The 24,819-nt window shown below is 45.2% G+C and overlaps 1 protein-coding gene across 2 annotated transcripts in view; it reads right to left on the bottom strand.

The window, feature by feature from the left end:
* Positions 1 to 24,819, bottom strand: part of LOC118402008 (adenylate cyclase type 1-like) — a 69,999-nt gene that overhangs the window by 26,690 nt on the left and 18,490 nt on the right. For both annotated transcript variants that reach the window (XM_052476872.1, XM_052476873.1), the window contains exons 4-5: positions 16,017 to 16,128; positions 489 to 616 (exon numbers count right to left, since the gene is read on the bottom strand). In XM_052476872.1, coding sequence (XP_052332832.1) covers positions 489 to 616; positions 16,017 to 16,128 — 240 coding nt within the window. The remainder of the gene's footprint in view (positions 1 to 488; positions 617 to 16,016; positions 16,129 to 24,819) is intronic.

The raw sequence follows: 24,819 nt of genomic DNA, 5'->3' as shown, positions 1-24,819 counted from the left end.
AGGATCGGACCAATGCGCAGCGTGGTAAGTGTTCATGTTATTTTGTTAGAACAGAAACACTAAACAAAATAACACAGTGAGTGAAACGAAAACGAAACAGTCCTGTAAGGTGCAGCAACACAAAACAGAAAAATATAGAACAACACATAGAATGCCCACCCAAACTCACGTCCTGAACAAACTAAAATAGAGACATAAAAAAGGAACTAAGGTCAGGACGTGACAATTTCAGAAGAACAGAATAGCATTCTCTGAGTTGTCCTTATGTTAGGTCCTGATCTGGCTATGCCAAATGGCCGTGTGCTACACTAGTTCATTTAGCAGACAGGTGACGTGTTAACCATGGACGACCCATACAACCTGGTACATCACATCACATCAGCCCGGGACCAAGAACAGGACGTCATGGAGAGACAAATGCCGCAGCGCTACGCTCCAAGGTGCTAGCAATGACTGAGTGAGTGTTTACCAGAAACCTATAGACTCACGTGATGGTGTCGATCATGTCCAGGCCCATCTCCACGCAGCAGTGAGCGTGGTCAGTCTTGGGCTGGGTCAGACCTGACACACAGTAGTAACAGTCTCCCAGGATCTTTATACGCCTACAGTGGTTCTCCTGTCAATCAGAGACAGAGACGGGGTAGAGGGAGAGAGAGAGAGAGAGAGAGAGAGAGAGGGCTATGTAAAGCAGGCAGACAGGCATCGAGGCATTCAGTTACTGTTCGATTGAATGTTGTAATGGGCAAAACGAGTGACTTAAGAAACTTTGAGCGTGGTATGATTGTGAGTGCCAGGTGCGCCGGTTCCAGTATCTCAGAGTCGGCCAGCCTCCTGGGCTTTTCACACACGACAGTGTCTAGCTTTTACAGAGAATGGTACGACAAACAAAAAACATCCAGCCGGCGGACGTCCTTTGGACAAAAACAGCTCTTTGATGAGAGGTTGAAGGAGAATTGCAAGAATCGTGTAAGCTAACAGGCAGGCCACAAACAGGCAAATAACGGAGAGGTACAGTGGTGTACAGAACGTCATCTCTGAACGCACGACTCGTCGATCCTTGTCACGGATGGGCTATTGCAGCAGACGACAACACCGGGTTCCACTCCTATCAGCTAAAAACAAGAAGCGTATCCAGTGGGCATGCGATCACCAACACTGGACAACTGAGGAGTGAAAAAACATTGCCTGGTCCGACGAATCCCGGTTCCTGTTGTGTCATGCAGATGGCAGAGTCAGGATGTACTAATGTGCACTAATGTGCAAATACACTATGACCTATCCGGTCCCACTTTAAACAGAGTACAATTTATAAAGGCTTTATATAGCATACATAAAGGCTTCATAAGCACCACATATATGCTTCACAAATCATCTATAAGCACATGTCATACTAAATGGTCTCTAAATATACATATGTCATAATCTATAAATGGTCTATAAACATACATGTGTCACATTTTGCAATTCATTCTACAGTTAGAATTGTTAAGTCCTTATGCCTTTCATTTCATTTGTTAAGAACCTTGAAATGCATGTGTTGTATCAACGTGCTATATAAATACAATTTGATTTCATGTCGTGCTTTATACACCCTTTGTAGAGTATCCCATATGCTTATAGATGATTTGTGAAGCATTTATGTAGTGCTTATGAATCCTTTATGTATGCTATATAAAGCCTTTATAAGTTGTACTTAATTTATAGGGGTACTGCACATTCGGTAGGCTACTGTGCGTGATGTACACACTAATGTGAACTTACAGTATATTGCATCATGCTCTGCACAGCACACAATTCTTATATATTTCTTCCTTTTTTTAGGTAGTTTCTTAAAACTGCATTGTTGGTTAAGGGTTTGTAAGTAAGAATTTCACTGTAAAGTGTAATGCCTGTTGTATTCGGCGCATGTGACAAATAACATTTGATTTGATTTGATATAAAATGTAATTAAATGAAAACAGATAAAAACAGTCCCCACTCCAACAAGTATCATCAATGTAGTATAATGTAGGCTACTGTGTGTGAAGTACACACTAACGTGAACATACAGTTTATTGCAAGATGTACTGTACAGTACAATTCCAACTTAAATAAGGAAATGCTTCTAAGAACCACAAGAGTCCCCACTCCATCATATCATATGATCAATGCTGTAGACGTTTGTTGGTGAATCACACCGCCTGGCTGCCTGCCTGCCTGCCTGGCTGCCTGGCTGCCTGGCATGATGTGAAGCTGTGCTCTGTTCTGGGATGAAAGGTGCGGTGGAAGTCTAACCCATCATTAAGGATCTGTGAACCACAGACATCACTGTGAGCTAGCTGAACTAGGGGTGGGGGTTGGGCTGCTATGGGGCAATACAATATCCCAGCTCCCATTGTTTTTCCATGGAAGGGATGTGATCGTGGGCTGAGCAGAGCATGTGAACAAAAAAAACTCAGAAGAAGAACGTGGAGATGGAAGCTCTATTTCTAACATTCATGTCTATTTGTGTTGAATGAGGGAGAGCGAGACAGACAGAGAGACAGACAGAGAGACAGACAGAGAGACAGACAGAGAGACAGACAGACAGACAGACAGACAGACAGACAGACAGACAGACAGACAAAGAGAGAGAAAGCCCCTTGAATTGAATTGAGAGAGTTTGTTAGCTGTGTAAAATATGGTTTTACTTTCCATAATTGTACCTACAGGTTACACACGCTTTGTTATCGCTCAGTGGCACTGAGGCATATTTCTTTCAAGTCAGATATTGTCTTAAAAGATAAACATAAAAAAAGGAAATTCTGTGTTTTGATATGAGCTTAACAGCAATAATGAATGATGAAAATAATGTGGAAAAACTCTGATTCGTCTAACGAACAAAATCATAATTCATCATAAATCGAATCACATTATATTTGTCACATGCGCCGAACACAACTGGTGTAGACTTGACCGTGAAATGCTTACTACAAGCCCTTTCCCAAAACTTCCCTTTGGAGTTTGGAGTGTGACTGTTTGAGGTTGTGGACAGGTGTCTTTTATACTGATAACAAGTTCAAACAGGTGCCATTAATACAGGTAACGAGTGGAGGACAGAGGAGCCTCTAAAAAGAAGAAGTTATGTTTATATTTCTGTGAGAGCCAGAAATGTTGCTTGTTTGTAGGTGACCAAATACTTATTTTCCACCATATTTTGCAAATAAATGTATTAAAAATCCTACAATGTAGGAAAAATTACAGGCCTCTCTCATCTTTTTAAGTGGGAGAACTTGCACAATTGGTGGCTGACTAAATACTTTTTTGCCCCACTGTGTGTGTGTGTGTGTGTGTGTGTGTGTGTGTGTGTGTGTGTGTGTGTGTGTGTGTGTGTGTGTGTGTGTGTGTGTGTGTGTGTGTGTGTGTGTGTGTGTGTGTGTGTGTGTGTGTGTGTAAGTGTATGGGTAGAGTCCAGTGAGTGTGCATAGAGTCAGTGCAAAAAAGGGTCAATGCAAATAGTCCGGGTAGACATTATCAGTCCCGAGATCCTAGCCAAAATCAGCTTTTCATTTATCTGACTTATATTTCGACTCACAATTAATTGTTTTACCATGATCTTTTCAGGACAACCAGTAAAATAATTTGACAAAACCAGTTGCATTCATGAGTTTTATTGACAAATGTAAGTTTAAAAAAGGTAAGTCGTAGCAAAAACCTGATCAAAAGGAATTTATATGAACTCTGTAGTTAGAGAAATGTTTTGCTCACTGGGAAATTAATATCCAACTAGTCAGCGTTAACTGTGTGGAGTTTGGAGTTTGACAACAACTATGTGAGCTTACTACAGAGTTATAGACACTATGTCCTGGGATTACCAATAATCTTCTATTTAGAAGAAACCCTTACCTTCTAACAACTGTTGTGAGCATCTTAGAGAAAAACATGTTTTTCTCCTTCGGGATCCACCCTTGCCTGACAAACACCGCTCTAGCTCGGCCCCCGTTAATCAAACATACTAATGGTTGGTATCTATGGATGCAGAAGAACTAGATAAATTGTGTGTTTGAGCTACAACAGAAGTCTGTAGCTCAAACACACAATGTTTAAAAAGGGTTAGGAGTACAAAATGCACCAGCAACACGGTGAGACTCATTGGGTTAACTGTTAAGAAGCCTTTTGGTCCAAGACTTGGTGCTCTGGTACTGCTTGCCATGCGGTAACAGAGTGAACAGTCCTTGGCTTTGGGTGGCTGGGGTCTTCGGCAGTTTTTCGGCCTTCCTCTGACAACGTGTGTTCCTCATATCCAGGTGGGAGAGGCCAGTGTGGAGTGCAATAAAGATAGCGTCATCTGTGGATCTGTTGGGGCGGTATGCGAGTTGCAATAGGCGATAGTCATTTAGACAGGTTACTTGGTCGTTCTTGGGCACAGGGACTACAGTGGTCTCTTGACTACATAACCTGTCAAGGCAAAACTAGGTCTTAGCTATCTAATCATAACCAATGAGATGGGAGACACGTAGCCTCACTTCTGAGAAGACAGTAGTATTGATTAAAGAATCGAACAACAGAAAGAACAAATAGAAAAACGTACACCATCAACCCTCCAAAGCCCAAAACTAATCTCAGCTTACTACCCAGACCCAACTAGGTAGAATGAACAGTGTAACCTAAATCAAATAGACACAAAAATAGTTTGGAACGTGTACTGAAACCTCTGGAACTTCAGAGGAGAGCAAGTGTATTGGTCTCTATTTGAGGCCTCTAGCTATTTCACTAGGTCTTTACAGCTGTGTGACTGCAGAAACAACAGAGGTTATAAATTTTCATTAGAACTTCTGAGACTCCACTTCCCTTCCTCTGTTCCATCGGGCCCCTACACACACATTTCAAATAGACAGCTTAGGCAATTACACTGTGCCAAAGGAGCAAGCCACAGAGTTAAGCCACCTGCGTTAAGGACGTACGTGCCAGCTGTTCACTAATAGGTAAGTCTCCGTCTACATCCCAATTAGCACCCTATTCCCTACAAACTGAATTACATAGGGATTAGGGTGCCATTTGGGACTTAGCCTTAAAAAGAAAAGCAGAGAGAATTAATTTTCTCTTAGTTTAACACTCAATGGTTGCCAGGCTACCCAGACTCCTTGCTCTGGCTAAACACTATGCCACACCCACGGACATCCGTTTCTTCTCCGCAATGAGTCTGGATTTGAGTACCTCCCCGTCTCTTCAGCGAATGCGAACAAATTCGGGGCTGTCTGATTGGTCCAGAAACCGATGGGTTCGGTAAGAGCCAGAACACATTTGTCGTTGGAAAGAGAGAGACCAGAGAGACCAGAGAGTGTTAAAGAGAACATCCTCCTACTGTACAACATAAGAGCTACACTATATAAACAAAAGTATGTGGACACCCCTTCAAATAAGTGGGTTTGGCTATTTCAGCCAAACCGGTTGGTGACAGGTGTATAAAATCAAGCACACAGCCATGCAATCATAGACAAACACTGGCAGTAGAATGACCTTACTGAAGTGCTCAGCGACTTTCAACGTGGCACCATTATAGCATGCAACCTTTCCAACAGGTCATTTCATCAAATGTCTGCCCTGCTAGAGCTGCCCCAGTCAACTGTAAGTGCTGTTATAGTGCTGTAAGTGCTTTTATAGCGTCTAGGTGCAACAACGGCTCAGCCGCGAAGTGGTAGGCCACATAAGCTCACAGAAGCGAGTAATGCATAAAAACGTCTCCATGGTTGCAACACTCACCAGTGAGTTCCTAACTGCCTCTGTAAACAACGTCAGCCCAATAACTTTTTGTCTGGAGCTTCATGAAATGGATTTCCATGGCCGAGCAGCCACACACAAGCCTCAGATCACCATGCGCAATGACAAGCGTAGCCTGGAGTGGTGTAAAGCTCACCGTCATAGGACTCTGGAGCAGTGGAAACATGTTCTCTGGGGTGATGAATCACACTTCACCATCTGGCAGTCCAACGGCTGAATCTGGGTTGGGCAGATGCCAGGAAAATGCTCAATTCCCCAATGCATAATGCCAACTGTAAAGTTTGGTGGAGGAGGAAAAAATGGTCTGGGGCTCTTTTTCATGATTTGGCTAGGCCCCTTAGTTCCAGTGAAGGGCCATTTTAACGCGACAGCATACAATGACATTCTAGACGATTCTGTGCTTCCAACTTTGTGGCAACAGTTTGGGGTAGGACCTTTCCTGTTTCATCATGACAATGTGCCCGTGCACAAAGCAAGGTCCATACAGAAATGGTTTGTCAAGATCGGTGTGAAAGATCTTGACTGGTCTGCACAGAGCCCTGACCTCAACTCTATCGAACACCTTTGAGATGATTTGGAACGCCGACTGAGAGCATGTCCTAATCGCCCAACATCAGTGCCCGATCTCACTAATGCTCTTGTGCCTGGAAGCACATCCCCACATTCCCCCATGACTTTGGAATGAGATGTTGGAGGAGCAGGTGTCCACATACCTTTGGTCATGTAGTGTAGCTACTGCACAAATAGGCTAAGCCACCTACCAGGAAATATCCATAAACCTACATGACCTCAGTAGTTGGGAAGACAGATATAGGGAAGACAGATATAGCTAGATGCAAAATGAGCATCCCATCCAAAAGAGAGGTGCAAACAATCTGCTATTAAAGATTCCTAAACCTACACCACTATATGTACCCACATGGGAACACACCTAAACTACATATTTTTAATATAAACAATCACAAACAATTACGTGAGCAACCAGGGGTGAAACCAGATTGAAACTAGGGTGAAACCAGGGTATAACGTCCATATCTTAGGGCCAAGACAGTGAGGGTATAACAGGTGGTGGGATATATAGAGCCTGGCTATAGATAGGCTTTAGTGGGTAAATAGAGGCTGGAGATGTGGACAGAAAAGCCCTGGTGCTTAGAAAGGCTCCTCCTCTCCTCTCAGTCCTCTCACTGTGCTGTGCTGCTTCTCTTCTCCTGTCCCTGTGTTAGTTCATCTGATCTACCTAGTGAGCAAGGGCTTAGGAGACTGATTCAAACCCAAGCCATGCAGGATTACTCTGGCCCTATCACGTGACCATACCCCCCATGAGCAATCTATACAGCCATAATGTACAGACTAGAGGTCGACCGATTATGATTTTTCAACGCCGATACCGCTTTATTGGAGGACCAAAAAAAGCAGATTTAAAAAAAATGGTATTTGTAATAATGACAGTTACAACAATACTGAATTAACACTTATTTTAACTTAATATAATACATCAATAAAATCAATTTAGCCTCAAATAAATAATTAAACATGTTCAATTTGGTTTAAATAATGCAAAAACAAAGTGTTGGAGAAGAAAGTAAAAGTTCAATATGTGCCATGTAAGAAAGCTAACGTTTAAGTTCCTTGCTCAGAACATGAGAACATATGAAAGCTGGTGGTTCCTTTTAACATGAGTCTTCAATATTCCCAGGTAAGAAGTTTTAGATTGTAGTTATTATAGGAATTATAGGACTATTTCTCTCTATACCGTTTGTATTTCATTAACCTTCGACTACTGGATGTTCTTATAGGCACTTTAGTATTGCCAGTGTAACAGTGTAGCTTCCATCCCTCTCCTCGCCCCTACCTGGGCTCGAACCAGAAACACAATGCCAACAGCCACCCTCGAAGCAGCGTTACCCATCGCTCCACAAATTGAAATCGGAGAGAGAGAGAGCGAGAGAGACAGACAGACAGACAGACAGACAGACAGACAGACAGACAGACAGACAGACAGACAGACAGCTCACTGGTCACCATAGCAACACCCACCCATAGCAAGCGCTCCAGCAGGTATATCTCACTGGTCATCCCCAAAGCCAACACCTCCTTTGGTCGCCTTTCCTTCCAGTTCTATGCTGCCAATGACTGGAAAGAATTGCAAAAATCACTGAAGTTGGAGACTTATACCTTATCTTAGCTCCGCCTTATCTCAGCTCACTTGTCACCATAGCAACACCCACCCGTAGTACGCACTCCAGCAGGTATATTTCTGGTTTCTGGTTTCACCCTGGTTGCTCACCTGATTGTTTGTGATTGTTTATATTAATTTTAAGCATTAGCTGTCAGAGCAGCTGACCGGTCGCTGCAGCTGTACACAACCCATATGTAAATAGCCCATTACATTTACATTTAAGTCATTTAGCAGACGCTCTTATCCAGAGCGACTTACAAATTGGTGCATTCACCTTATGACATCCAGTGGAACAGCCACTTTACAATAGTGCATCTAAATCTTTTAGGGGGGGGGGGGTGAGAAGGATTACTTATCCTATCCTAGGTATTCCTTAAAGAGGTGGGGTTTCAGGTGTCTCCGGAAGGTGGTGATTGACTCCGCTGTCCTGGCGTCGTGAGGGAGTTTGTTCCACCATTGGGGGGCCAGAGCAGCGAACAGTTTTGACTGGGCTGAGCGGGAACTGTACTTCCTCAGTGGTAGGGAGGCGAGCAGGCCAGAGGTGGATGAACGCAGTGCCCTTGTTTGGGTGTAGGGCCTGATCAGAGCCTGGAGATACTGAGGTGCCGTTCCCCTCACAGCTCCGTAGGCAAGCCCATCCAACCAACTATCTACCTCATCCCCATATTTGTTTTTCTGCTCTTTTACACACCAGTATTTGTACTTGCACATATCACTCCAGTGTAAATTGCTAAATTGTAATTACTTCGCCCCTATTGGAGTATTTATTGCCTTACCTCCTTACTTCATTTGCACACACTGTATACAGATTTTTATATTTTGTTATCGACTGTATGTTTGTTTATCCCATGTGTAACTCTGTGTTGTTGTTTTTGTTGCACTGCTTTGCTTTATCTTGGCCAGGTCGCGGTTGTAAATGAGAATGTGTTCTCAACTGGCCTACCTGGTTAAATAAAGGTGTAATGAATAAAACATTTTTTTTAAGTATTCTCTTTTCCAGCCACTCTTTCAAAGTCAGATTTTAATTGCTTAATTAACTCAGGAACCACACCTGTGTGGAAGCCCCTGCATTCAGTATACTTTGTACCCTTCATTTACTCAAGTATTTCCTTTATTTTGTCAGTTACTTGTAGGCCAGTCCCTTCCCTAAGGACGCTATGTGACATGGGACTGCTGTGCTCAGCTGTGTACAATGTCTTCTCTGACACCCCACTCATTTACACAATGATGATAATGTGTGTGTGGTGTGCGTGTGTGTGTGTGTGTGTGTGTGTGTGTGTGTGTGTGTGTGTGTGTGTGTGTGTGTGTGTGTGTGTGTGTGTGTGTGTGTGTGTGTGTGAACCAAAAAGGAGCTCTGGCTTGTTGAAATAATCCAAAAGGTCAGAGGAAGAAATATCAAAGCGTCCAACAAAAAATGGAAGCCCACCAATAAGCGGAGGGAACACAGAGGGAGAGAGGAACAGCATGGGGAAGAATGACACCGTTCAGGGAATCAAGCTGCTGTGAGCCGGTCTAAGAGCTCAGATGCAAAGAGGCGTTAAGAGAAGAGAGGAAGAGAGAGGAAGAGAGAGGAAGAGAGAGGGGGGAATAAAAAGCTCTGTGAAACTACAATGGAAACTGAGGAAAACACACACATGCACACACGCTCACATACGCACACACAAGCATGCACACACACACACGCACACACACACACACACACACACACACACACACACACACACACACACACACACACACACACACACACACACACACACACACACACACACACACACACACACACACACACACACACACACACACAAGCCAGAACCATTCAAATGAATTGCATAATATTGCTGTATTAATCAGCCCTGAGTGTGTCTCTTTCTGCACAGAGACTGTTGTTTCAGGTTCTGTCTCGATGGAGAAAAACTAAACAGAGAGAAACAGTGTTTAAACAGTGCTAGATCAGGAGGGGGATGGATGAAAAAGTGGAATGTTTTTCTTCATCACAAAAAAACCTCCAAGTTATGGGCTATGATAGGGCCTGGAGTTGTTCCTAATCAGGTCAAATGATTAAGGAAAAACAAAAGGCCCAATGGGTTACAAATGTGTTATGAAGTCATAATTTAGGTTAGGTGCCCTTCAAATAAAGGAGTACCCCATTGTTTAAGACAGAATGGCTTAAACAAATTAAGAGTTATGGTATTTTTTAAAACTTATATTTTGACACAATCACAGAGCAACATCAGTTCACCTTAAGGCGCAGGGAGGGCAGTGAAGGAGAAGCTGTGACAGAAGCCAGCGTAATTCAGTCTGTTTACAGCACAGGTTACAAAGAGACTGAGACCGCAAGGGAAGTGGGATCAAGCACAGCACAGGTTAAATATTTTACAAGCCTGAAGTCAAATAACACTAAGTTATTACTCATTTGCATTGTGCATGTCTCAGGGAGAGAGAGGGGAGGAGGGGAGATAGAATGTGGGTGGGAAAAAAAGAAGTGTGAGAAGTTAGGGAGAAGGAGAGGAGAGCACAAGGGAGGGGAGAGGAGAGCACAAGGGAGAAGGAGAGGAGAGCACAAGGGAGAAGGAGAGGAGAGCACAAGGGAGGGGAGAGGAGAGCACAAGAGAGGGGAGAGGAGAGCACAAGGGAGAAGGAGAGGAGAGCACAAGGGAGAAGGAGAGGAGAGCACAAGGGAGGGGAGAGGAGAGCACAAGGGAGAAGGAGAGAGGAGAGCACAAGGGAGGGGAGAGGAGAGCACAAGGGAGGGGAGAGGAGAGCACAAGGGAGGGGAGAGGAGAGCACAAGGGAGAAGGAGAGGAGAGCACAAGGGAGAAGGAGAGGAGAGCACAAGGGAGGGGAGAGGAGAGCACAAGGGAGAAGGAGAGGAGAGCACAAGGGAGGGGAGAGGAGAGCACAAGGGAGAAGGAGAGGAGAGCACAGGGGAGGGGGGAGGAGAGCACAAGGGAGGGGAGAGGAGAGCACAAGGGAGAAGGAGAGGAGAGCACAAGGGAGGGGGGAGGAGAGCACAAGGGAGGGGAGAGGAGGCACAAGGGAGGGGAGGAGAGCACAAGGAGAGGAGAGCACAAGGGAGGGAGAGGAGAGCACAAGGGAGGGAGAGGAGAGCACAAGGGAGGGGAGAGGAGAGCACAAGGGGGGAGAGGAGAGCACAAGGGAGAAGGAAAGGAGAGCACAAGGGAGGGAGAGGAGAGCACAAGGGAGAAGGAGAGGAGAGCACAAGGAGAAGGAGAGGAGAGCACAAGGGAGAAGGAGAGGAGAGCACAAGGGAGAAGGAGAGGAGAGCACAAGGGAGGGGAGAGGAGAGCACAAGGGAGGGAGAGGAGAGCACAAGGGAGGGGAGAGGAGAGCACAAGGGAGAAGGAGAGGAGAGCACAAGGGAGGGGAGAGGAGAGCACAAGGGAGGGGAGAGGAGAGCACAAGGGAGGGGAGAGGAGGCATAAGGGAGGGAGAGGCACAAGGGAGAAGGAGAGGAGAGCACAGGGAGAAGGAGAGGAGAGCACAAGGGGGAGGAGAGGAGAGCACAAGGGAGAAGGAGAGGAGAGCACAAGGGAGGGAGAGGAGAGCACAAGGGAGGGGAGAGGAGAGCACAAGGGAGGGGAGAGGAGAGCACAAGGGAGGGGAGAGGAGAGCACAAGGGAGGGGAGAGGAGAGCACAAGGGAGGGGAGAGGAGAGCACAAGGGAGGGGAGAGGAGAGCACAAGGGAGGGAGAGGAGAGCACAAGGGAGGGGAGAGGAGGCACAAGGGAGAAGGAGAGGAGAGCACAAGGGAGGGGAGAGGAGAGCACAAGGGAGAAGGAGAGGAGAGCACAAGGGAGGGAGAGAGAGCACAAGGGAGGGGAGAGGAGAGCACAAGGGAGGGGAGAGGAGAGCACAAGGGAGGGGAGAGGAGAGCACAAGGGAGGGGAGAGGAGAGCACAAGGGAGGGGAGAGGAGAGCACAAGGGAGGGGAGAGGAGAGCACAAGGGAGGGAGAGGAGAGCACAAGGGAGGGGAGAGGAGAGCACAAGGGAAGGGAGAGGAGAGCACAAGGGAGGGAGAGGATAGCACAAGGGAGGGAGAGGAGAGCACAAGGGAGGGGAGAGGAGAGCACAAGGGAGGGGAGAGGAGAGCACAAGGGAGAAGGAGAGGAGAGCACAGGGGAGAAGGAGAGGAGAGCACAAGGGAGGGGAGAGGAGAGCACAAGGGAGAAGGAGAGGAGAGCACAAGGGAGAAGGAGAGGAGAGCACAAGGGAGAAGGAGAGGAGAGCACAGGGGAGAAGGAGAGGAGAGCACAAGGGAGGGGAGAGGAGAGCACAAGGGAGAAGGAGAGGAGAGCACAAGGGAGAAGGAGAGGAGAGCACAGGGGAGAAGGAGAGGAGAGCACAAGGGAGGGGAGAGGAGAGCACAAGGGAGAAGGAGAGGAGAGCACAAGGGAGGGGAGAGGAGAGCACAAGGGAGGGGAGAGGAGAGCACAAGGGAGGGGAGAGGAGAGCACAAGGGAGGGGAGAGGAGAGCACAAGGGAGGGGAGAGGAGAGCACAAGGGAGGGGAAAGGAGAGCACAAGGGAGGGGAGAGGAGAGCACAAGGGAGGGGAGAGGAGAGCACAAGGGAAGGGAGAGGAGAGCACAAGGGAGGGGAGAGGAGAGCACAAGGGAGGGGAGAGGAGAGCACAAGGGAGGGGAGAGGAGAGCACAAGGGAGGGAGAGGAGAGCACAAGGGAGGGGAGAGGAGAGCACAAGGGAGAAGGAGAGGAGAGCACAAGGGAGAAGGAGAGGAGAGCGCAAGGGAGGGAAGGGAGCACAAGGGAGGGGGGAGGAGAGCACAAGGGAGGGGAGAGGAGAGCACAAGGGAGGGGAGAGGAGAGCACAAGGGAGAAGGAGAGGAGAGCACAAGGGAGGGGAGAGGAGAGCACAAGGGAGGGGAGAGGAGAGCACAAGGGAGGGGAGAGGAGAGCACAATGGAGAAGGAGAGGAGAGCGCAAGGGAGGGGAGAGGAGAGCACAAGGGAGGGGAGAGGAGAGCACAAGGGAGGGGAGAGGAGAGCACAAGGGAGGGGAGAGGAGAGCACAAGGGAGAAGGAGAGGAGAGCACAAGGGAGAAGGAGAGGAGAGCACAAGGGAGGGGAGAGGAGAGCACAAGGGAGGGGAGAGGAGAGCACAAGGGAGGGGAGAGGAGAGCACAAGGGAGAAGGAGAGGAGAGCACAAGGGAGGGGAGAGGAGAGCACAAGGGAGGGGAGAGGAGAGCACAAGGGAGGGGAGAGGAGTAAAAGAAAGACAGGCGAGCGGTAGGAGAGAAAGAGAAGAGAGGAGGAGTTGCTAAGGCAGGACATTTGGAGAGAACGCTGCGTTCCTGGCCCACTACCACGGCGGATAGCCAACAAGTCCAACGGTTGGACAGGTGGTGTAGGGATGGTGTGGGGACGGGCAAGGACTGGCGCGCTGAGACGCTGCCTGGTGGACATGTGGAATCGCCCGCTCATCGTCTGGAATAGGGAGAGACAGCGTGTGTGTATGAGTGTGTATGTGTGTGTGCTGTGGCAAGGCAGGATGAGTCACTTGCACTGCCACTTATTGCCAGCCTGGATCACAGTGACTGGGGCTATGGGTCAGGACACAGGGTGGAACCTCTGGTGAGGGAGTTTAAGTCGGGGGACAACTGTCAGTGTGACACAGCCACTGGGGAGATGGAAGTGTGAAAATGTGATAGCTGCAATGCAATACACAATAGTTTATGAGAAATAGCATAAAGCTCGATTTGAAATGTGGTCGCACATGTCGGTATTTATTTACAATGTACTGTACCTACAGGCTGGCCATGACCTTCTTCTGAATAACTGGTAAGACATAAAGTACTGTAAACCAAGGCATTGTGATATATCAAATCAAATATGGAATAATGACAAAATAACCAATGTCACAATGACTTCTAGGAATTCCCTTTTACTATCTTGACTGCCATTCATCACTTTTAGAAAAACTACAGTTGTCTTGTCCGATTCTGTTTTAATGCATGTAAACAAACAGACCTTTGTTCTATAAAAGCAAAAAATGTTTGGTTGTAACCCAGTGGATTAAGGGATTGCACAGGCATGTGCACAGTGTAAGTAATGGGGGCCAGATTACGGAGAGATGTGAGAAAATGATCTGCTGGGTGTGTGTGTGTGAAAGGGTGGGGGTCTGAACCCTCCAACTCTAACACAACAAATACATGTGTCAGCCTAATATCAAGGTCTGGAATTCCCTGTAGAAGAGAAGGGATGGGTTGAGGCTACTACAGTAACGATGCCTGTTGTGAGACCTGATCTTAGAATTGATTCCACATTTGCATTTTCCCTGATTGTAAGAATATCAATGATAATCGAACAATCTAAATAGACCAAAACAAGGTGAAGTACTACAGTGTAAAGGCTTGTAGTTGTTGTTGCATGGACTTTCAAGGCACCAACATAGCAAGAGAGTTGCTAAGAATGGAATACTGTATATTGACAGATGGACCATGCAAATATTGGGAAAGATTGGGACAGATATACAGTAACTTAGTCCACTATTAGTCCACTTTCCCCTCCCCTTTACTCAGTTCATTCAGACTATCACAGAGGAGACATAGGAGCTTTAGTCAGGGGTAAATCTGGGATGGATTAAGAGTCCTGTCATCTCTTTCTCAGATGAGAGTGCGTATAATCATATTAAAAATCACATGGGGCCCTGATGTTCCTGATGACATCCTACTAAGCTGTAATGATAGCTGCGAGAGCCAGTCGACTGTATCCCACATCCTTAAATGAAGACAGACACTATCCATATGGCTGTGGGTCAAAACCTGACCGAAGCCTACACAGGCCAGGGAGCAAAAGGACAGTCCCCTGGTCTAACACAAACTGAAAACATTTGAAAATTGTAGGTTGAAGGCATTGTTGAAGGCAGATAGCGCATCAATTCCGCCTGCATTGATCAGTCTCATATCTCACAGAGGGTAAAGATTAAAAATAGTTTCGGACACAACATGCTGTCACAAATGTTGAAAATATGACTTAGGTGACAGTGTGTGCTGAACCCCATTTCTGCCTCAAAACAGTCCATCTAAAACAATACATCTCTATAATGTTTACGTTTTTTGGTTTAGGTTGAAGATACCCAGGTTAGTACAAGTTATGATTCCATGCGCTGTAGCTAACTAGCATATTTGGTTCAACTGTTAAAAATTCTTCCTCATTTATGCAAAACCTATATATATCTTAGAATCCTCTAGTCTTAACCTTTGTCATTTTCAACCTAGTTTTGGAGAGAAAATCTTTTTATCTAGCAAAGGAGTTTTGTGTTTCAACAAGCAGTATTTTCTGAAGATTGACAATGTTCATGAACACTAGTTTAAATCTGTCCAACATTAGCTTGCTAGCTGAGCCAGTCACACTTTCATATAGAACGAATGGGATGCTGCTAACCAACGAGCTACCCTGTGCTGCACACACAATGCCGAATGCTTCCACCAAAAGCTAGCTAGCTAGCCACTTTAGTAGCTACTATTATTATGACTTTTTGTCTGTTTTCATGAAGCAGCTGCCTGTTCTGCTGCGAGTCTTCGTAGTAGCCTCCGGAGTCAGCTGCTGCTGCGTTTAGCTGACCCAATGTCACAACATAGCAATCGCGGCACAACATGCTGATCTACGAATTGATTTCTGATAACATTCCCTCTTACTTTTGGGGCAGCATGTCTACAACTTGAGGGTAATTAAACAAACCAAGCAAGCTGTTTAGCTTTCAGTAAGGTAGAGCTAGCTGGCAAAACTGTAAGCTAGCTACAAGTTCTTCTGTGATAAGTCATGAATAAACCTTCAATATCTTCCTCAATGATAAAGCAGCAAATTACTGAAATCCATGTGCCAAATTCCAAATGACCACAGTACATGACTTGGTGTTAGCACTTCAACAATAGGCACTAGGGTATCATGTAGATAAGGATGGACCACGTGACTGTATAGCAACTGAACAACACCTTAACCATGCCAGCATGTCTAGGAGCCATTCTATGGAACAGAGTGAGAATGCTAGTAAGTTCCATATGTGTCCAGCAGTAGACAGCCAGAGAGAGGGAGGACAGGAAAACTGTAGACTCACTGTGGCCAGCTCATCAAACTTCCCAAAGAGCTCGTTGAGTAGTTTGACCAGTTCCTGGGCTGTACACTGGGATGCCAGACTGGTGAACCCCACGATATCAGCAAACAGGATACTGGGAGAGAGAAGGAGAAATAGTTACATACAAGCTATGTTTTATTTAACATTCATTTAACGAGGCAAGTCATTTAAGAACAAATTCTTATTTTCAATGACGGCCTACTGGGAAACAGCGGGTTAACTGCCTTGTTCAGGAGCAGAACCTTGTCAGCTCGGGGATTCTATCCAGCAACCTTTCGGTTACTGGCCCAACACTCTAACCACTAGGCTACCTGCCACCACATGCTAAGTCAGAATGTCTCATTGGATTTGTTAAATTACATTTAGAAAGCAACGCCAAAGTGGAAGTGAGTGAGCATTGTCTCTATTCATAATGTGTTTTCCTCCAATCAATCAAACGTTGTGATTAAACGAACCGTGACAGCCAATGAGATGATCCCTGTTCTGTTCCACTGACTGACTGGCAGTGAAGTCAAGCAGATGAACTCAGAATAGAAACATGGATAATTCTTCCCTAGATCATTCTCGTAGGAATCAAAGCAGAGCCATACCCTGTTAGGAACTAGACAGAAATATAAATACATCTCAACCCTTACACAAACTAACTAGATGAGTAGATATTATAAGCAGACACAACTCATATAGGGCCCAAAGTTTGTCTTGACTGGGGAAAACTCTAGCCCCTAGTTACATGGTGTAACAGGTCCTTAAGGGGACCTAACAACATGAATATGTATCTGTTCAGACCTGAGAAGCTTAGTTATCTTGTATGGAATTGTCCTAACTGCTGGGGGAGCAGGGGAGGTGTGGTAAGGGGATCATTCCTCTTCATCTACAGATGAAGGTTGACCATACTACTTTGCATGTCTGTGTTTAAGGCTCTTGTGGTCGAAGTGCCCTGCTGTCTTTCTTTGGGATGGACTTTTCACAGTGTGACAGAGCATGCACACACACACATACACACACACACACAGCGTGTCCCTCCGGCGTGACGATCTGTGAGCTGCTAAATGCCAGTTTGTCATATCTCAGATGTCAATGTAATGAACTGCAATGGATTCAATTTACTGTGATTGTTTTAATTGGAAGCCATCTACGAGCAGCAAACATTTGGAGTGAGAACTTGAAATATTGTGCTCATGGTGAAACATGAGCTGTGGTTAAACAGCCATTTTAATGCAGCTCCAGTCCTATCCCACAGCCCCAAACCTAAATACCACCAACCCCCAGCTCCCACCCCAAAACCCACCCCAGACACAAAATGAATTGCCTCTTAAGGACATGAACGTTTTCTGAATCAAACAAATCATCCTATTAGGGCCATTTATGTGAGTCAATGTCATTAGCCAAATGTTGAATATTGTCCTCCCCCAGTGCCCCATCACCAGGCCAGGCAGACATAGTTGACCTTCCCATAGTTGACCTTCCATCATGTCACCCACCCAGATCTCATCTCATCTCATTCCAGGGACCATCTTTTCTCTCTCCCTATTATACTAATGTGTGGCGAGGTTAGGAGCTGCTGTGACAGCAAAAACTAACACATTTCTGTTTTATCAAGTTTATAATGGACCAATAAAGATTGTATTTTATTGTAATGTCACCAAGTCCCTCTGAAGCAGTCAGGCGCTAACTAGAACTAGACCCACACAGCAACCCAGAGGGGGTCAAGCCTAGAGGTCCCTCAGGGGTGGAGTGTGTGTGTGTGTGTGTGTGTGTGTGTGTGTGTGTGTGTGTGTGTGTGTGTGTGTGTGTGTGTGTGTGTGTGTGTGTGTGTGTGTGCGTGTGCGCGTGCGCGTGCGCGCGCGCGCGTGCGTGTGCGTGTGTGTGTGTGTGTGTGTGAAGTCGTTGATGACATCAAGGCTCTTGTAAAGAGAAGGACAGAAACATTCTGCTTGAGGAGGTGGCGTGTGTTGGGCGTAGCGACTGATCAATGCCACCTTGAGCAGAGGGTCCCTGGCTGGATAATGCTGTTAAATCCCTGTGTGAGAGGACAGGTGGCATGTGGTGCCGTGACACACACACACACACACACACACACGACACATCATCAACAGGCATAAAGCCCCCAGAGGGCCCTGCTCTAGGAACACTAGACCTGTCAGGTGTGACAAGAATGTGTCAGGTGGGATTCAGGAGACGACTGTGACGCAACCTGTCTGTCTGGCAGGGATTACGCAACAATAGCAGACTGTCAGCAGGCTTGGGCATGTTGCAGTAGTGGTCCATGGATAAACTCAATGGGGAAGATAATCCAGGAAAAAAGACATGTTTCAACCTGTGTTCTGATAATTGCATTGTTTTCTTTATTACTCATTAGTTCTTACACCACCTTGACAACATGGTGACAACAGTCACACAGTGGCAGAGTAAATTCAATATCACATTTTTTATTTGTTATTATATATTATTTATTTTGTTCCTTTTGTTTATTTGTATTGTTTATTAGTTTTATTTTAATTTTATTTGTATATTTTTTTAGTTTATGATTTAATTTTACTTCAGTTTATTTAGTAAATACCTTTTAAATACGTATGTTTGTTAAAACTGCATTGTTGGTTAAGGGCTTGTAAGTAAGCATTTGACTGTAAGGTCTACTACACCTGTTGTATTCGGCGCAAGTAACAAATAAAATTTGATTTGATTTGTTTCGTCGCAAAACCAGACAGAAACATCTATCCGGTGAAGTCCACAAAACAAACACAGTTACATGACCTACAGCATGGTAAAGCAAGTCAATGTGTTAGACGTTTTTAAACTGCGAGACTACTATGTATTTAGAACCACGGAGAGTTACCGCAAGTCGCAAAGAATCCAGGAGCTGCCTCCACTATTCCAGCACCATTTCAACTTCAACATTTCAACATCATCAAATCAGCTCTGCTTAGTGTAATACAGTGACATCTTAAATATAACAAAAAAACTATTTTGTGTAATTATGTCATGCCCTGGTCGAAGTATTTTGTGTTTATCTTTATGTATTGGGTCAGGCCAGGGTGTGGCATGGGGTTTTTGTATTGTGGTGTGTTTTGTCTTGGGGTGTTGGTATATAGTGGGATTGTAGCTAGTGGGGTGATCTAGCAAAGTCTATGGCTGTCTGGAGTGGTTCTCAATCAGTGTCAGGTGTTTATCGTTGTCTCTGATTGGGAACCATATTTAGGCATCCATATTCTTTGGTTGTGTTGTGGGTGATTGTCCTTTGTGTCTTGATGTCCTTGTGCTGTGTTAGTTTGCACCAGTTTAGGCTGTTTCAGGTTTCATTACGTTTGTGTTTTGGATTTGTGTTACGTTTGTTTTATTAAACATGGATCGCAATCTACACGCTGCAGTTTGGTCCGACTCTCCTTCACCATTAGAAAACCGTTACAAATTAAGCTAAATATCATATGGCTGTCCATGGTGCTGATTTCTGTGTGTAGACCTGTGTGTGTGTATACACACATGTGCGCAAGTAGAAAAAACATGTTTACTCACCCAACTTGTAGAGGAATGCTATGCCAACCTCTCTTTCATGTTGCCAAACGGCAAGTATTTTAGCAAGGTGGTCTTGGACACAAATACTAAAAGCGTGCACTACTCTGTGACAGGAGTCATAGCTTGCTTTACTTGCTTGCTTTCATAGGCAATGATGAGACAGCTAGTTAACATTAGCCTATACTACATCTAACTTAGTTAGGTACATATTGATAAAACAATTGTTTTGGCCTTACTGCTATTAGCCCATACAAAAGCATTGAATAACAGATTCACTACATGGTAAAACAGAGTTCCAAAAAAGGGCCTTCAGGCGAGTCTTGTGAGGCCTGTGGGCATCCTAAAGCAGGCCAAACCGTTCTGATGCTACAGGCGATTCTGTGAGAAGACTGATTTTCAGGATGTTTCATGCTGTGACAAACACCGCTCTAGCTCTGTCACCTTTCACTGCAGATGTCTCATGGTGTGACAAACACCGCTCTGGCTCTGTCACCTTTCACTGCAGATGTCTCATGGTGTGACAAACACCGCTCTGGCTCTGTCACCTTTCACTGCAGATGTCTCATGGTGTGACAAACACCGCTCTGGCTCTGTCACCTTTCACTGCAGATGTCTCATGGTGTAACAAACACCGCTCTGCAGAGCTCTGTCACCTTTCACTGCAGATGTCTCATGGTGTGACAAACACCGCTCTGGCTCTGTCACCTTTCACTGCAGATGTCTCATGGTGTGACAAACACCACTCTGGCTCTGTCACCTTTCACTGCAGATGTCTCATGCTGTGACAAACACCACTCTGGCTCTGTCACCTTTCACTGCAGATGTCTCATGGTGTGACAAACACCACTCTGGCTCTGTCACCTTTCACTGCAGATGTCTCATGGTGTGACAAACACCACTCTGGCTCTGTCACCTTTCACTGCAGATGTCTCATGGTGTGACAAACACCGCTCTGGCTCTGTCACCTTTCACTGCAGATGTCTCATGGTGTGACAAACACAGCTCTGGCTCTGTCACCTTTCACTGCAGATGTCTCATGGTGTGACAAACACAGCTCTGGCTCTGTCACCTTTCACTGCAGATGTCTCATGGTGTGACAAACACCGCTTTCTGGCTCTGTCAGCTCTGTCCTTTCACTGCAGATGTCTCATGGTGTGACAAACACCGCTCTGGCTCTGTCACCTTTCACTGCAGATGTCTCATGGTGTGACAAACACCGCTCTGGCTCTGTCACCTTTCACTGCAGATGTCTCATGGTGTGACAAACACCGCTCTGGCTCTGTCACCTTTCACTGCAGATGTCTCATGGTGTGACAAACACCGCTCTAGCTCTGTCACCTTTCACTGCAGATGTCTCATGCTGTGACAAACACCGCTCTGGCTCTGTCACCTTTCACTGCAGATGTCTCATGGTGTGACAAACACCGCTCTGGCTCTGTCACCTTTCACTGCAGATGTCTCATGCTGTGACAAACACCAGATGTCTCTGGCTCTGTCACCTTTCACTGCAGATGTCTCATGCTGTGACAAACACCGCTCTGCAGAGCTCTGTCACCTTTCACTGCAGATGTCTCATGCTGTGACAAACACCGCTCTGCTCTGTCACCTTTCACTGCAGATGTCTCTGACAAACACCGCTCTGTCACCTGTCACCTTTCACTGCAGATGTCTCATGCTGTGACAAACACCGCTCTGCAGAGCTCTGTCACCTTTCACTGCAGATGTCTCATGGTGTGACAAACACCGCTCTGGCTCTGTCACCTTTCACTGCAGATGTCTCATGGTGTGACAAACACCGCTCTGGCTCTGTCACCTTTCACTGCAGATGTCTCATGGTGTGACAAACACCGCTCTGGCTCTGTCACCTTTCACTGCAGATGTCTCATGGTGTGACAAACACCGCTCTAGCTCTGTCACCTTTCACTGCAGATGTCTCATGCTGTGACAAACACCGCTCTGGCTCTGTCACCTTTCACTGCAGATGCGGAAGTGCGACATCGGTGAATGCAGTGGAATGCATCGTATTGTATTTTTGTATTATGCGAACTAGATATCCTCGGGGGCCCGGGCATCTACTGTAGGGGGGTCATTTTTCGGGCTTGTCATACTAAATGTCATTCCTTCGTTGGCCAGACAGGATCAGATACATGGACTACAGATACTGAAAACAGAGGGGCGCCGTTTCGCTTACTGAGATTCTTTCTCTGGTTGAAACATTCAGCTACTTGCGAATTACGAAAGAGACAGACGGTTGGTTTGTAGGCTGCAAGGATAAAGCAAGCCTCTTTTGGTCGGATGAGGCAGATGGCATTCTTTGCTGACTGGATAATGCTACTGAGATATTTTTTTGCTGTTATCACATTGTTAGTTCGCAAACAGGCAAACAGGTCTGATGCATTGCTTTCCTCATTTTCTTTGCATCTCTACTTCCCTCTCTTTCTTTCCCAGTATAATTCTGCACACACCAGTGCATATTCTCTCCCTTATTTTCTCCCTCTCCTCAGTGCAACAGAAACAGACACACACAGATTAATGTGCTGTAAATTGAGAGATGAATAAATACAATCTCATTTGAAAGCATCTATGAAATTAGACTATACAGTATTACATAATCTAGTTTACAAAGCAGATGCTCAAATCAAGAAGACTTACACTGTGGCTGGCACTTCATGTGTGGTTATGTTCTGTAACATATTATGGTTTTACTTAGTAAAGGGCAACTCCGCCACTTTTCAACCTCATATTAATTATCCCCAGCACCAAGCAAGTGTCTACATATGTGAAAATGGCACATTTCTAAGTTTTATAGAAAAGAATACTGTAATTAAAGCGAAGAAAATATCCTCCCTCTTGCTAGAAACACATTGCAGGTTTTGAAAATGATTGTTTTTCCTCCTTTGAATCCTACCCTGTGATGGCACAGAGAAGCACTTTTTATGTTTTTACCACAGATCATAGAAACGTGCCATTTTCACATTACGTAGACACTGGTTTGGTGCTGGAGATAATTCATATGAGGTTGAACAGTGGCGGAGTTGCCTTTCATTTTGGAAACGCATCATATTTGAATTGATTTATTTTTAAGGTTATTAGTACTGTATAATATTTAAGTGTTTAGTAACTTCCCACAACATGCCCACAATCTCATCTACAGAGACTGTCCAGGTAGACAGATCATCTACAGAGACTGTCCAGGTAGACAGATCATCTACAGAGACTGTCCAGATAGACAGATCATCTACAGAGACTGTCCAGGTAGACAGATCATCTACAGAGACTGTCCAGATAGACAGATCATCTACAGAGACTGTCCAGGTAGACAGATCATCTACAGAGACTGTCCAGATAGACAGATCATCTACAGAGACTGTCCAGGTAGACAGATCATCTACAGAGATTGTCCAGATAGACAGATCATCTACAGAGACTGTCCAGGTAGACAGATCATCTACAGAGACTGTCCAGGTAGACAGATCATCTACAGAGACTGTCCAGATAGACAGATCATCTACAGAGACTGTCCAGGTAGACAGATCATCTACAGAGACTGTCCAGGTAGACAGATCATCTACAGAGACTGTCCAGGTAGACAGATCATCTACAGAGACTGTCCAGGTAGACAGATCATCTACAGAGACTGTCCAGGTAGACAGATCATCTACAGAGATTGTCCAGATAGACAGATCATCTACAGAGATTGTCCAGATAGACAGATCATCTACAGAGATTGTCCAGATAGACAGATCATCTACAGAGATTGTCCAGATAGACAGATCATCTACAGAGATTGTCCAGATAGACAGATCATCAGCAGAGATTGTCCAGATAGACAGATCATCTACAGAGATTGTCCAGATAGACAGATCATCAGCAGAGATTGTCCAGATAGACAGATAATCTACAGAGATATTGCTCCATCTACAGAGTGTACTCACCTAAGATTATACTTTTCTATCCATTTATCATTTTACAGATTTACAGAGACTGTCCAGTAGACAGATCATTACAGAGCAGACAGCTCATCTATCCAGATAGACAGTCATCTACAGAGACTGTCCAGATAGACAGATGATCTACTCCAGGTAGACAGATCATCTACAGAGTGCAAATCACCTATGACAACCAGTGGAACAGCCACTTGCATCCCACGTATTGTATGACTTTGTACAAAACCAAAATGACCTTTCATGCATATAACAATTGGGTAATGGTATAGAAGGTCTGCAAATGGTATAAATACTTGATAGGACTGCAATACAGGTAAATATTAAAACTCTAAGGATCAATGGATGAATCACTTTTTGTCAATAGAATGAACTGTATTTTAAATGTTGGTGTACTGCCCCTTAAAATGGCAGTCAATTTTGTCAAAATATGTATTTAGATTTTTTAAAAAAAATTATACTACAATTAAATTATGGTAAATCGTATTTTTAGTACTTATGTGGATAGTAAGTAGCACATTATTTAAGGGAAATCTTTACATTTCTGTTTAACAGAATATATGAATGAATTGTAATTTAGCAAAAATAACAGTCTGTTTCGATTTATTTTCATCAGATTATCAGAACATTACTTACATGTCTAATGATGTTTTTATAACCATTCAGTTCATATTTTGCTATGATTGTTGGTTTTTCCAAAAGTTTCTACTGGGGGGTCAAAATGACACCCGTTGGTAATCTATGTACAGTATGTAAAATATGTTGGTAGTATGAGGGTTAATGATCTGATGTATTTTAAATCAAATAACGCCCACAGTTGTGGAAGATAATAATAAAGTATTGACTAAACTGCTGTAATATTGTTTACTTTGCAGTTACTGCCCACCCAAATCCCATCATCCACCCCCTGCAATATGCTTGGATCTCTTATAATGGATGGTCAGTGGGCACTAACTGCATGTGAATAAGGCCTACAGTAAAGCCCTTTGGTGCAGTGAGAGGCGTAGTGCAATTAGAAGCACTCCATTGAGATGTGCCCATGCTTAACCACCGAACACACCACACACTGTTTTATGCAATACAGTTTAGTCTCCACTGCAGAGGCTGAATGCCGAGGCTAAGCAAACTTCACCGCACACCTCAATGCCCTAACGCACCTCTGACAACATAAAGGAAGAGACATGGAGGAGGGAGAGAGATGGAGAGAGGGGGCTCGGGGAGAGAGATGGAGAGAGGGGGCTCGGGGAGAGAGAGATGGAGAAAAGGGGGCTCGGGGAGAGAGATGGAGAGAGGGGGCTCGGGGAGAGAGATGGAGAGAGGGGGCTCGG

This window comes from Oncorhynchus keta, chromosome 23, assembly GCF_023373465.1.
Source record: "Oncorhynchus keta strain PuntledgeMale-10-30-2019 chromosome 23, Oket_V2, whole genome shotgun sequence".
Lineage (NCBI taxonomy): Eukaryota > Metazoa > Chordata > Actinopteri > Salmoniformes > Salmonidae > Oncorhynchus > Oncorhynchus keta.
Note: the sequence above shows the minus strand (reverse complement) of the source record. Positions and strands in the feature narration are given on the sequence as shown.